The sequence below is a fragment of the Plecotus auritus genome, assembly GCF_963455305.1.
Source record: "Plecotus auritus genome assembly, chromosome: 7".
In the NCBI taxonomy this organism is placed as follows: Eukaryota; Metazoa; Chordata; class Mammalia; order Chiroptera; family Vespertilionidae; genus Plecotus; species Plecotus auritus.
Window position 1 is genome coordinate 111,536,774 of NC_137774.1, and position 13,422 is coordinate 111,550,195.

A 13,422-nucleotide genomic window follows, 5' to 3' on the forward strand; every position below is an offset into this window, starting at 1 on the left:
TGCATGTTTCTCTTTTATTAGTGTAGATGTTATTATTTCAAGAGTTTCCCAATTTCTAAATTGAATCTGATTTTTTATGTTGCTGTTTTGTGACCAAAATAGTTCCTAGAAATAAATGTACCTCTTATTTTACAATAAAAAGAGGGAAAATGATTCAATTTACAGTAATTTTATTCTCCTCTCTCCCCTCCCTGCCAAAAAGAAAATCAGTTTCATACACTAAATAGCACTGCAGGTTTCTATAATAATTAGCATAAATTCTAAAATGCCTATTTTACTTTAGGGACCCAATAAAGGTTAAAAAGCATCAGTTTTACTAGGATGAATATACAATCAAAACACTGTACTCAGTTCTTTAAAAGAAAACTATATATAGGAAAAAAATTTGTATCTTTCAGGAAAGAATACCATGCTTTTCACCTTTGAAGTAACAGATGTGTAGTGATGTAAATCAGTATTCCATAAACAGGTAGTAATTTAAGGGTTCTGAGTTCATTATACCAAAAAGTATTTCTTCTATGACACTATGTCAAAGAATGAACTACTACTAGAGCTATAATTACAGTAAAGCACTGAAAATAATCAACAGGATGACGCAAGCTTGAAAAATTCCTAAATAACAATTGTCATAAATAGATTTCTCTGCAGACTTTATCTTCCAGCTACTCACTTTCTTTCTTCTTGCTTAAATACTTTTAAAATACAACATAAAATTGCCATGAAGAAAGTATGCTTCTGTACCACACAATAACTCAAAATAAATGGGTCTCTGAAACAGTTTTAATGCAGAGTTTGCCTATTACATAAGAAGAAGGTTTTGGAATCTCTGAGTTCTAACCAGATAGAGAAATTCAGAAGACAAGTCGTTATGAAGTTTCCCTAAAACTGAGGTTTTCGAAGACTGAATTATAAGTGCAATTAAATCTGAGGTATTTCCCATTCAGAAGAGCCTGTGTGTCTGCATTTTCTAGTTTCCTTAGGCCAGTGGTTCACAACTCTGTCTACAATAAGAAACAACTGGGAGCTTTTAAAAAATAACATTTCTTGAACCCCACAACCAGAGATTCTGATTTAATACATTTTGGAAGGGGTCTAGATATCAGTATTTGTTTCCCAAGTAATTCTAATGTACAAGTTTTGCTGTAATGAAATATTTGTATCCCTAATAATCACTGGGCTGTGCAAAATCACATAGTAAAAATCACTGAGCATATGGGAAAATGTTGTTACAGGTACAACACTCAAAAAATTCATCAGGGACATACTGGAAAAAAGACGGGAACCTAATAAAAACTTTGCACAGATTTAAGAAATACGTAAGTACTACAATAAACCTGGCACTTTGCCTTAAAAAGACCCGATGTTTGCTTGTCAAAGTAGGTGTCAGCATGATGCTTCAACTAACTTGCAAATCATTCAAATTTATACACACACACACACACACTTATACAATTACATTGAGAAAGGGAGACACAGAGCAAATTTGGCAAAAATGTTAATTAATGAACAGACTGGAGGGCACAGGAGAATTTTTTTCTATTCTTAAAACTCAGCTATACATTTTAATTTTGTTAAATAAAGACATAAAAATCACTAGTCGCAAGTCTTCTGCTTCCAGTCAAGACAGAGAAACGGGAATAGCTTTATCTTCCTGCCTAAAACAACTAAAAACTGAACAAAGTATATTTAATACACAGTACTCAAGCCACTGAATACAGGGCAATGAAGAACAGTGAACCCAGGTTACCAAATCGAGAAAATTTTCAGGCCACAGCCAAGGTAGAAAGAGCCAGAACTCATGAATCGCTGTGAGTTAAAGCGACTAAGTTCAGAGCACAGAGACAACAAGGTAGTCAGAATACTAGAGAAGAAACGAGGATAGAGTACTAGAGAGAAGAAAGCTGCACAAAGAAAAATCTCAGGAGAACTGCTAAAGACTCCCCCTTGATTATTTAGCTAAGGGTTGAGGAAAGTATGCCAAGGAAATAACTCTCCCATAAGGATTACAGGAAACACTGTCCAGAGCTCACACAGAGCCACAGAATCATGCCAGGTCCCAACAGCCAGAGTGTAAAACTTAATAATTTGGAGAGCATCCTATGAGCACTGAGAATGATCTTGCCCCACTAGAGGAGATAAAATTCACCCTAGATTACATGTAACTCTGGTGCCACCTAACAAATGCAAAGGCAAGAACCAAACAGATCAAACTGTGTCCAAGTAACTTAACCATATCCCAAAATAAAACTCAAGAACATTTAAAGAAACACAAAACTGCCCTAACTGGTTTGGCTCAGTGGATAGAGCGTCGGCCTGCGGACTGAAGGGTCCCAGGTTCGATTCCGGTCAAGGGCATGTACCTGGGTTGCGGGCACATCCCCAGTAGGGGGCGTGCAGGAGGCAGCTGATCGATGTCTCTCTCATCGATGTTTCTAACTTTCTATCCCTCTCTCTTCCTCTCTGTAAAAAATCAATAAAATATATTAAAAAAAAAAAGAAACACAAAACTATTTAGTATCTTAAAAAGGAAAAATTCACACTACCTGGCATCAAATAAAAGGTTACCATGCAGAAAAATACAACCCAAAATGAGGGGGAAAATCAGCCAATCAAAACTAACCCAGAAATAACACAGATGTTAGAAGACAGGGACAATAAAGCAGTTACTATGACTGTATTCCACATGTTCAAGAAACTAAAGAATAAGCATATTAAGTAGAGATGTGAAGGATATAAAAAGATTCTAATTGAACTATAACAGATAAATCTTTTTTTTTTTTTTTAAGATTTACTCATTTCAACATGGAAATGGCTCAATTACTCAGTTTCTGTTTCCTTCCCTCCAACTCCCTAACCTACAGTACAGATGTGGGGTAAAAGAGCTGGGTTTTGGCAGGTGTGAGAAAATAAAGAAATGGCACACATAGGCATATTTAAGTTTAAATACTGGCAAGACACAAAGGAGATTGTCAGAGAAAGGAGAAGGAGGGAGGAAGTAGCATTGCTAGAAGAGGAGTGGTCAGGGAAATGGTCAGAGTTCATCTCACTGATAGGATTATTAAAGGGCACCAGAAATGAACCATGTCTGACATGAAAATTACATAAATATAATTTACATTTGACATTGCATAAAAGCAAGATTAGAGAAATGGAAGACATAATAATAGAAACTAACTATAATAAAACACAAAGACAGAAAAATAAAGAGTATCAGTAAACTATGGGATAACTTCAAATAGCCACATGTATATGTAATCAAACTCCCCAAAGCGGGTAAAAGGGATGAGAGAAAACTAAAAAAATATTGTTTTTATATAATGGCTAATATTTTTCCAAAGTTAATTAAAACTGTAAATCCAGATTTAAGAACGTCAACAAACCCCTAGCAGAAGAAACATGAAGAAAACTATGCAAAGGCACATAACAAGTTGATTAAAACCAGTGATAAAGAGCCCCAGCCAGTTTGGTTCAGTGGATAGAGCATTAGCCCGCGAAGTGTGCAGGTTTCAATTCCCAACAAGAGCACATACCTCGGTTGCAAACTCAATCCCAATCCCCAGCCCTGGTCGGGCATGTGAGGGAGGCAACCAACTGATGTTTCTCTCTCACTTCTCTTCCCGTCCCTTCCACTCTATGAAAATTAATGGAAAAATATCCTCAAGTGAGGATAAATAAATAAATAAAATCAGCAATAAAAAAAAATTTTTAAGCACAGCCAGAGGGGGGAAAAATAACAAATATTTCATCAGCAACAATGCAAGGAAATACTATAGTGGTATTTTTGAAGTATTGAAAGAAAAAATAAACAGCAAAAATGTTTTTCAAAAATAAAGACAATATAAACATTTTCATACTTATAAAACCTAAAAAAATGAATTATCAGCAGAATTCCATTATATAAATGTTAATGGCAGTTCTTCAAGAAGAAAGAAAATGATACCAGATAGAAATCTAGATATACACCAAGAAATAAGGGTACTGTACATTGTAACTCAATGGGTAAACATAAAGACTTGTGTTTTTATTATCTAAAGTACTCAAAAGATAATCAACTACTTACTGCAATATTAATAACAATAATGTATCGTGGGATTTATCCATATATAGTATGACCTATTTGCCTTAAGCACAATTATGATGCTATATATAATAAATGATGAAATTATTCCTCTCACCTTAGAAACATTGCTGACATAATTCACTTGAATAGTGCTTTCTTTATCAACTTGATTACAAAGGTTCTGTAAAGTAGATGCATATTCTTTATCACTTTTTATCCTCAGGGCCATAAATTTCTTCACTGTTTCCAGTAACCGTAATTCCCAGTCTTGCAATTTTAACACAGCTTCATGTGAATTCTTCAGGTCACTCCCAAACCCCATTTTTGTAAGGCACTGTCTTATCCTCCACACTGCACAAGTGAGCTTTCTAATCAGTGCATATCTGTGTATGTAAACAGAAGAAAAAATCTTAAATCAAAAGGAAGTTTGCCTTCAAAACAAAGTTATGGCTCATTTTAGGGTTGAAAAAAATCACTACAACTGAATGCTTTCACACCAAAGATCAGGAACAAGATGAGGATGTCCACTCTTACCACTTCTATTCAACACTGTACTGGAGGCTCCAGTAAGTACTATAAAATAAATGAAATAATTTCTATAAAATTGTAGAGTAAAACTATATTTGCAGATGATATGACATTGTAGATAGAAAATCCTAAACAATACAATAAAAAGTTTTAGAACTTTTATAAAAATAAATAAATAAATAAATAAATAAGATTACAGGGTAGGAGATCAATATAAACAAAGATCAACTATATATCTATACACTAGCAATGATCAATCCAAAAACAAAATTTAAAACAAATTATTTACAAGAACATCAAAAAGAATTTAGGAATAAATTTTACAAAATAAATGCAAAATTTGTATTCTTAAAACTAAAAAACATTGTTAAAATCAAGACGACCTAAATAAATGGAAAGATTCATATCCCCGAATCCTAAAGACTTAACATTGTTAAGAAGTCAGTACTCACCAATTTGATTTAACTCAATACATATTGACATCTAAGCTAGCTTCTTTTTTTGCAGAAATTGACAAGCTAAAATTTACATAGAAATTCAAGGAGGCCAGAATAACCAAAAATTAACAAAAAAATATTAAAAAAGAACAAAGTTAGAGTATTCACACTTCCTGATTTCAAGACCTACTAAAAAGCTACAGCAATGAAGATAATGTGGTACTGACATATGGTAGACATAGACATCAGTGAAGTAGAACAGAGGTTCCAAATATACATCCTCACATTTATGGTTAAATTTTCTATAAGGGTGCCAAGTCTACTCAATAGGTAAAAAGGTCTCTTCAACTAATGATGCTGATAGGACAAATGGATTTCCACATATAAGCGAATGAAGCACAATACCTTCCTTAGAATATGCACAAAAAATAAACTTTAAAGGGATGTAGCTCTAAATATCAGAGCTACATCCCTTTACAAAACTCTCCGAAGAAAACAAAGTAAATCTTCATGACTTTGGCTTACCAGGGGTGGGCAAACTTTTTGACTCGAGGGCCACAATGGGTTCTTAAACTGGACCGGAGGGCCGGAACAAAAGCATGGATGGAGTGTTTGTGTGAACTAATATAAATTCAAAGTAAAGGAGCGGAGGGGAGAGCAAGAGAACCGGATAGAACAGCCGGATCTGGCCCGCGGGCCGTAGTTTGCCCATGGCTGGCTTAGGCAATGGTTTCTTAGATACAACACCAAAAGCACAAGCAACAAAACAAAAATACATAAATTAGACTTCATTAAAATTAAAAAATTCTGAAGCATAACCAATGGATAAAAAACACTGGGGCGGGGGTGGGGAGCAGGTAAAGGCATGTACTGGGGGGAAGGGGAGGCCGGGGGAAGGTCAATGGGGGAAAAAAAAAAAAAAAGGAGACATATGTACTACTATTTGTAATACTTCAAACAATTAAAAAAATAATAAAAAAAATAAAAAATAAAAAAATATTCAAATGAAGTATTAAATAAATAAATAAATATAAAATTAAATTTAAAAATTCTGTACTTCAAAAGCCACCACCATCAAGAAAGGGAAAAGACAACCCACAAAATGGTAGAAAATATTTGCTAACCCTATCTGACATGGAACTTCTATTTGGAATGTATAAAGAATTCTTACAACTCAATAATAAAAAGACAAAACAAAGAGAACAAAAGATCTGAAAAAAGATTTTTTTAAAATTTCTTTATTGATTAAGGTGTTACATATGTGTCCTTCTTCCCCTATTAACCCCCCATACCCCCCACTCATGCCCTCACCCCCCTGTTGTCTGTGTCCATTGGTAAGGCCCATATGCATGCATACAAGTCCTTTGGTTGATCTCTTCCCCCTTACCCCCACCCTCCCCTACCTTCCCTCCAAGGTTTGATGGTCTGATCGATGTTTCTCTGTCTCTGGAACTGTTTTTGTTCATCAGTTTATGTTGTTCATTATATTCCACAAATGAGTGAGATCATGTGATACTTACCTTTCTCTGACTGGCTTATTTCACTTAGCATAATGCTCTCCAGTTCCATCCATGTTGTTGCAAATGGTAGGTATTCCTTGTTTTTTAGCGCAGCGTAGTATTCCATTGTGTAGATGTACCACAGTTTTTTAATCCACTCATCTGCTGATGGGCACTTAGGCTATTTCCAAATCTTAGCTATGGTAAATTGTGCTGCTATGAACATAGGGGTGCATATATCCTTTCTGATTGATGTTTCTAGCTTCTTGGGATATATTCCTAGAAGTGGTATTACTGGGTCAAATGGGAGTTCACTTGTAGTTTTTTGAGGAAACTCCATACTGTTCTCCACAGTGGCTGCACCAATCTGCATTCCCACCAACAATGCACCAGGGTTCCTTTTTCTCCGCATCCTCTCCAACATTTGTCATTTATTGATTTCTTGATGATAGCCATTCTGACAGGTGTGAGGTGGTACCGCATTGTCATTTTGATTTACATCTCTCGGATAATTAGTGACTTTGAGCATGTTTTCATATGTCTCTTGGCCTACCTTCTGTCTTCTTTTGAAAAGTTTCTATTTAGGTCCATTGCCCATTTCTTGATTGGATTGTTTATCTTCCTTTTGTTGAGTTGTATGAGTTCCCTGTAAATGTTGGAGATTAAACCCTTATCAGTGATAACATTGGCAAATATGTTCTCCCATGTAGTGGTCTTTCTTGTTCTTTTGTTTATGGTTTCTTTTGTTGTGCAAAAGCTTTTTATTTTGATGTAGTCCCATTTGTTTATTTTCTCTTTAGTTTCCATTGCCCTAGGAGCAGTATCAGTGAAGAAGTTCCTTCAGCATATGTCTGAGATTTTGCTGAATGTGGATTCCTCTAGGATTTTTATGGTTTCCTGTCTTATGTTTATGTCCTTTATCCATTTTGAGTTTATTTTTGTGTATGGTGTAAGTTCGTGGTCTAGTTTCATTTTTTTGCATGTATCTGTCCAATTTTCCAAACACCATTTATTGCAGAGACTGTCTTGACTCCATTTTATGTTCATGCCTCCTTTGTCCAATATTAATTGGGCATAGTGGTTTGGGTTGATTTCTGGGTTCTCTATTCTATTCCATTGATCTATATGTCTGTTCTTGTGCCAGTACTAGGCTGTTTTGAGAAGAGTGGCTTTGTAATACAGCTTGTTATCTGGTATTGAGATCCCACCTACTTTGTTCTTCTTTCTCAGGATTGCTGCAGCTATTCAGGGTCTTTTTTTATACCAGATGAATTTTTGGAGAGTTCGTTCTAGGTCTGTGAAATATGCCATTAGTATTTTAAAGGGGATTGCATTGAATCTATAGATTGCTTTGGGTAGTATGGACATTTTAATGATGTTGATTCTACCAATCCATGAACATGGTATGTTCTTCCATCTGTTTATATCTTCCTCTATGTCTTTTTTCAGTGTCCTGTAGTTTTTTGCATATAGGTCTTTTACCTCTTTAGTTAAGTTTATTCCTAGGTATCTTAATTTTTTTGGTACGATGGCAAATGGGATTGCTTTTTTAGTCTCTCTTTCTGTAAGTTCACTATTGGTGTATAGAAATGCCATAGATTTCTTGGCATTACTTTTGTATCTTGCTACCTTGCCGAATTCATTTATTAAATCTAATAAATTTTTGATGGAGTCTTTAGGGTTCTCTATGTACAGTATCATGTCATCTGCAAATAAGGGCAGCTTTACTTCTTTTCCAATTTGGATGCCTTTTATTCCTTCTTCTTGTCTGATAGCAATGGCTAGTACTTCCAGTACTATGTCGAACAGGAGTGGTGAGAGAGGGCATCCCTGTCTTGTTCCTGTTCTTAGGGGAAATGGTTCTAGTTTTTGTCCATTGAGTGTGATGCTGGCTGTGGGTTTATCATATATGGCTTTTATGATGTTAAGGTATGATCGTTCTATTCCCACCTGGCTGAGAGTTTTTATCAAGAAAGGGTGTTGGATTTTGTCAAATGCTTTTTCTGCATCAATTGATATGACTATGTGATTTTTTCCCCTCAATTTCTTTATATGACGTATCACATTTATTGATTTGCGGATATTGTACCATCTTTGCATCCCTGGGATAAACCCTACTTGGTCATGGTGTATGATCTTTCTGATGTTCTGCTGGATCTGATTTGCTAGGATTTTGTTGAGGATTTTGGCATGTATGTTCATGAGGGATATTGGCCTGTAATTCTCTTTCATTGTGTTGTCTTTATCTGGTTATGGTATTAGGGTGATGCTGGCTTCATAGAAGGAGCTTGGAAGTGTTCCTTCCTTTTGAATTTTTTGGAATAGTCTGGGGAGGATAGGTTTTAGTTCTTCATTGAATGTTTGGTATAACTCTCCTGTGAAGCCATCTGGGCCTGGGCTTTTGTTTGCTGGAAGCTTTTTGATGACTGCTTCAATTTCTTCCATAGTTATTGGCATATTGAGATTTTTAGAATCTTCCTGATTGAGTTTTATAAGGTTGTATTTTTCTAGGAATATGTCCATTTCCTCCAGGTTGTCTAGTTTGTTGGAATAGAGTTGTTCATAATATTTTTTAACAATCCTTTGTATTTCTGTGGGGTCTGTTGTTATTTCGCCTCTATCATTTCTGATTTTGTTTATTTGAGTCCTCTCTCTTTGCTTCTTAGTGAGCCTGGCTAGAGGTTCATCAATCTTGTTTATCCTTTCAAAGAACCAGCTCTTGGTTTCATTGATCTTTTGTATTGTTTTTTGGTCTCTATGTCATTTATTTCTGCTCTAATCTTTATTATCTCCTTCCTTCTGCTCACTCTGGGCTTTTCTTGTTGCTCTCTTTCTAATTCTTTGAGTTGTAGCATTAGATGATTTGCTACCATTTTTTCTTGTTTTTTGAGGTAGGCCTGTAGAGCTATAAACTTCCCTCTCAGGACTGCTTTCATTGTGTCCCATAGGTTTTGGATTGTTGTGTTTTTATTGTCATTAGTGTCCAAAATGTTTTTAATTTCTTCTTTGATCTCACTGGTAACCCAAACAATATTTAATAACATGCTATTCAGCTTCCAAGTGTTTGAGTGTCTTGGATTGTTTTTATTGTTGTTTATTTCTAATATTATGCCATTGTGGTCTGAAAAGATGCTTGGTATCATTTCAATCTTCTTGAATTTGGGGAGACTTTGCTTGTGACCCAGTATGTGGTCTATTTTTTAAAATGTCCCATGTGCACTTGAGAAGAATGTATATTCCACAGCTTTGGAGTGAAGTGTTCTGAAGATGTCAATTAAGTTCATCTGATCTAGTGAGTCATTTAGGATTGTTGTTTCTTTGCTGATTTTTTGTCTACAGGATTTATCCAGTGATGTCAGTGGTATATTAAAGTCCCCTACTATGATTGTATTGCTGTCAATCTCTCTCTTGATATCTTCCAGATTTTTTATGTATTTGGGTGCTCCTGCATTGGGTGCATATATGTTTACCAGGGTTATATCCTCTTGCTGTATCGATCCCTTTAGTATTAGGAAGTGGCCTTCCTTATCTCTTATTATGGCCTTCACTTTGAGGTCTATTTTGTCAGATATAAGTGTTGCTACCCCAGCTTTTTTTTCATTTCCATTTGCTTGAAAGATATTTTTCCATCCCTTCACTTTCAGTCTGTGTGAGTCCCTTGTTCTGAGGTGGGTCTCTTGTAGACAGCATATATATGGATCATGTTTTTTTATTCATTCAGCCACTCGATGTATTTTGGAGCATTTAGTCCGTTTACATTTAAAGTTATTATTGAAAGGTACTTGTTTGTAGCCATTTTTATTTTTTGAGGCTGTGTTCCTTCTTACCTTCTTGTTTCTTCTTTTTACAGCATTCCCTTTAGCATTTCTTGCATTGCTGGTTTGGTAGTGATAAACTCCCTTAGCCTTTTTTTGTCTGTGAAGCTCCTGATTTCCCCTTCAATTTTGATTGATAGTCTTGCTGGATAGAGTATTCTTGGATTGAGTCCCTTGCTTTGCATCACTTTGTATATCTCCTTCCATTCCCTTCTAACTTGATGTGTTTCTGTTGAGAAATCATTTGATAATCTGATGGAGGATCCTTTATAGGTAACTCTCTGTCTCTCTCTTGCAGCCTTTAAGATTCTCTCTTTGTCGATAACATTTGCCACTGTAATTATGGCGTGTCTTGGTGTGGGTCTTTTGGGATTCATCTTTCTTGGGACTCTTTGTACTTGAGTAACTTTTTTCGTCCCCATATCAGGGAAGTTTTCTGTCATTATTTCTTCAAATAAATTTTCTAATCCTTGCTGCTCTTCTTGTCCTTCTGGCAGCCCTATTATACGTATGTTATTTCATTTTTCATTGTCCCAAAGCTCCCTTAGGCTCTCCTCCTGTTTTTTAATATTTTTCTCTAGTTGCTGTTCAGATTGGGCTTGTTTCTGTACCTGATCTTCTAACTCGCTCATTCGGTCCTCTGCTTCTTCTAGTCTACTGTTGAAGCCTTCCATGGTGTTTTTGATTGTAGCTATATCATTTTTCATTTCTTCCTGATTTTTGCATAGGTTGTTGATTTTCTCGTCCATCGGTGTATGAACTGTATGACCTTTACTCTAAATTCTTTTTCTGTCATGTTGCATGCTTCCATTTCACTTATTTCCTCACTTGGCAATTCCTCCTTTTCTTTCCTCTGAGGATTGCTTCATTGTCTCCCCATTCTGACTATCACCAGAAAGTTCAGATGTCAAGTTGTGGGAGCCTGGACTGTGTGCAGTGGGAGTTTTGCACCCCCCAAGTGTCACTGAAGAGCTCTGATACCAAGACGTGCAGTTGCTGTGGGTTGGTGGGAACCACACTCGCCCTGGGTCAGAGTCACAGGCACTTAGTGTGACCTCGTGTGTGCACCTAGAATCAGGGACCCTGCCTGCGCCACATTGAAACAGAGAACCCACTGGCGTGTGCCAAAAATCAAAGTCCCCTATTGCGTGTCAGGAGTCAGAGGCTCCCTGTGTCCATGCCGAGAATCAAGTATCAGAGTCTCTGTTTCTTGGTGCTACCTCACACTGAGAATCAGGTCCCTGTGTGCACATGCGCCAAGAATTGGAGTTGCTGGCTCTTAGTGTAAAGGTACTGGGAATCAGGGATCTCAGGTGCACGTAATGAGGAACAGAGTCTAGTCACTGGTGGTCAATGCTGCCTCTTGTGTGGAGATTCAGGGTCCCCGACCTGGCCGGGAGACCAGGTTGCTCAGTCGCACTGTGTTGGCAGGAGGTCCACTTCTGCCCTGAGGTAAACAGCCTTCTGTGTGCGCTTGCCCTGAATCAAAGTCAGGTGGCTCTGCCCCTTAGTGTGGGTGTGGGGTCTCGTCACGCGGGTGTGCACTGTGGAAAACAAACTCCCTGTGTCCATGTACCCAGGCTCAAATTCAGTGCTGCCTTCCTGTGTGGGCACAGGGTCTGGTGGTGGGGAACAAACTCCCTGAGACCACACATCCAGGTTCAAATTCACTGCAGCCTCTCTGCTAAGGTGCAGGGACTGGTCATAGGAAACAAACTCCCCGGGTTTGCACCCCCAGGCTCAAATTCAGTGCTGTCTCCATGGGCATAGGATCTGGTCACAGAATACAATCTCCCCAAGGTTGTGCACCTATGCTCAAATTCAGGACTGCCTTCCTGCCTGGACGTGGAGATGAGTCACGGGAAACAAATTCCCCGAGTTCACAAGTCCGGGCTCAAGTTCAGCGCTGTCTCCCTGCCCTGCGTGGGTGCGGGATCTGGTCGCAGAAGACCACCTCCCTAGGGATGAGCGGCTAGGTTCTAATCCCGCTCAGTCTCCCTGCCTGGGTGCGGAGATGAGTCGCGGGAAACAAATTCCCCGAGTTCGCAAGTCCGGGGTCAAGTTCAGCGCTGTCTCCCTGCCCTGCATGGGTGCGGGATCTGGTCGCAGAAGACCACCTCCCTAGGGGTGAGCAGCTAGGCTCGAATTCCGCTCAGTCTCCCTGCCTGGGCGCGGAGACTAGTCGTGGGAAACTAACTTCCCGTGTCTGACACCAAGGCTCAAAGTCAGGCAGAGACACCACTGCTTTGTGTGTGCAGAAAGCCTTATTGTGCGGCTGGGATCTGGTACTTTCTATGTCGCTGCCGCGGGGGTGGTGGGGGAGGGGGATTGGCTTTGTGACTCACAGAAATCTGTGGCTGGGTGCCTGGAGTCCTAGTGTCCCTGGGTCTGCAAGCTGTGGTGGCAGGTCTTCTATGAGAGTGGCTGTAGGGTCCTGGTTTGCTTCCGAGACCAGACTGGGTGGTGGCAAGACTAGGATCCTAGTCTCAAGCAGTTCTGTTCTTCAAGATGGTGTGGTCTCTGTGCCACTGGTGTCCTCCCCGGAGTGTTTGTGGCGGCCACGGGGTTTTGCCGTCTAAAACTGCCCGGATTGGCAGCCCCCTGGAAGAACTGCAGGGTCTAACTGTCCCTATTTCACTCACACACACACCCACACACATCCACACACACACCTCTATCACTCCCTCACTCTCTCACACACTCTCCCTCCCTACCTTCCTGCCGGTCGCCATCTTGCCTCCCTCCTGAAAAAAGATTTCTCCAAAAAGATTTACAAATGTCCAACACACACATGAAAATATGTTCAATATCATTAGTCATTAGGAAAATACAAATCAAAATCACAGTGAGATTCCACTTCACACCACCAGTATGTCTATAATCAAAACGACAGATAATATCAAGTATTGGACACTGTGAAGAAAATAAAGCCCTCCTACAATGCTGATGGAAATGTAAAATGAGCAGATTCTCAAAAGTTAAACATAGTGTTATTATATTCCTCTGTTCAGTATAAGCCCAGGAGAAATGAAACATATGTCCATACAAACACATGTACAGAATGTTCAAGCAGAATTATTCAT

At 38.3% G+C, this 13,422-nt stretch overlaps 1 protein-coding gene across 4 annotated transcripts in view; it reads right to left on the minus strand.

Annotated features, from left to right (window-relative positions):
* The window catches only part of FER (FER tyrosine kinase), a 310,506-nt gene that overhangs the window by 268,703 nt on the left and 28,381 nt on the right, over positions 1–13,422 (minus strand). For all 4 annotated transcript variants that reach the window (XR_013961110.1, XR_013961111.1, XM_080678364.1 and 1 more), the window contains exon 3: positions 4,176–4,443. Coding sequence is in view for 2 of the 4 variants with exons in the window: in XM_080678364.1 (XP_080534490.1) it covers positions 4,176–4,382 (207 nt within the window). In the remaining 2 variants the exon portion in view is untranslated. The remainder of the gene's footprint in view (positions 1–4,175; positions 4,444–13,422) is intronic.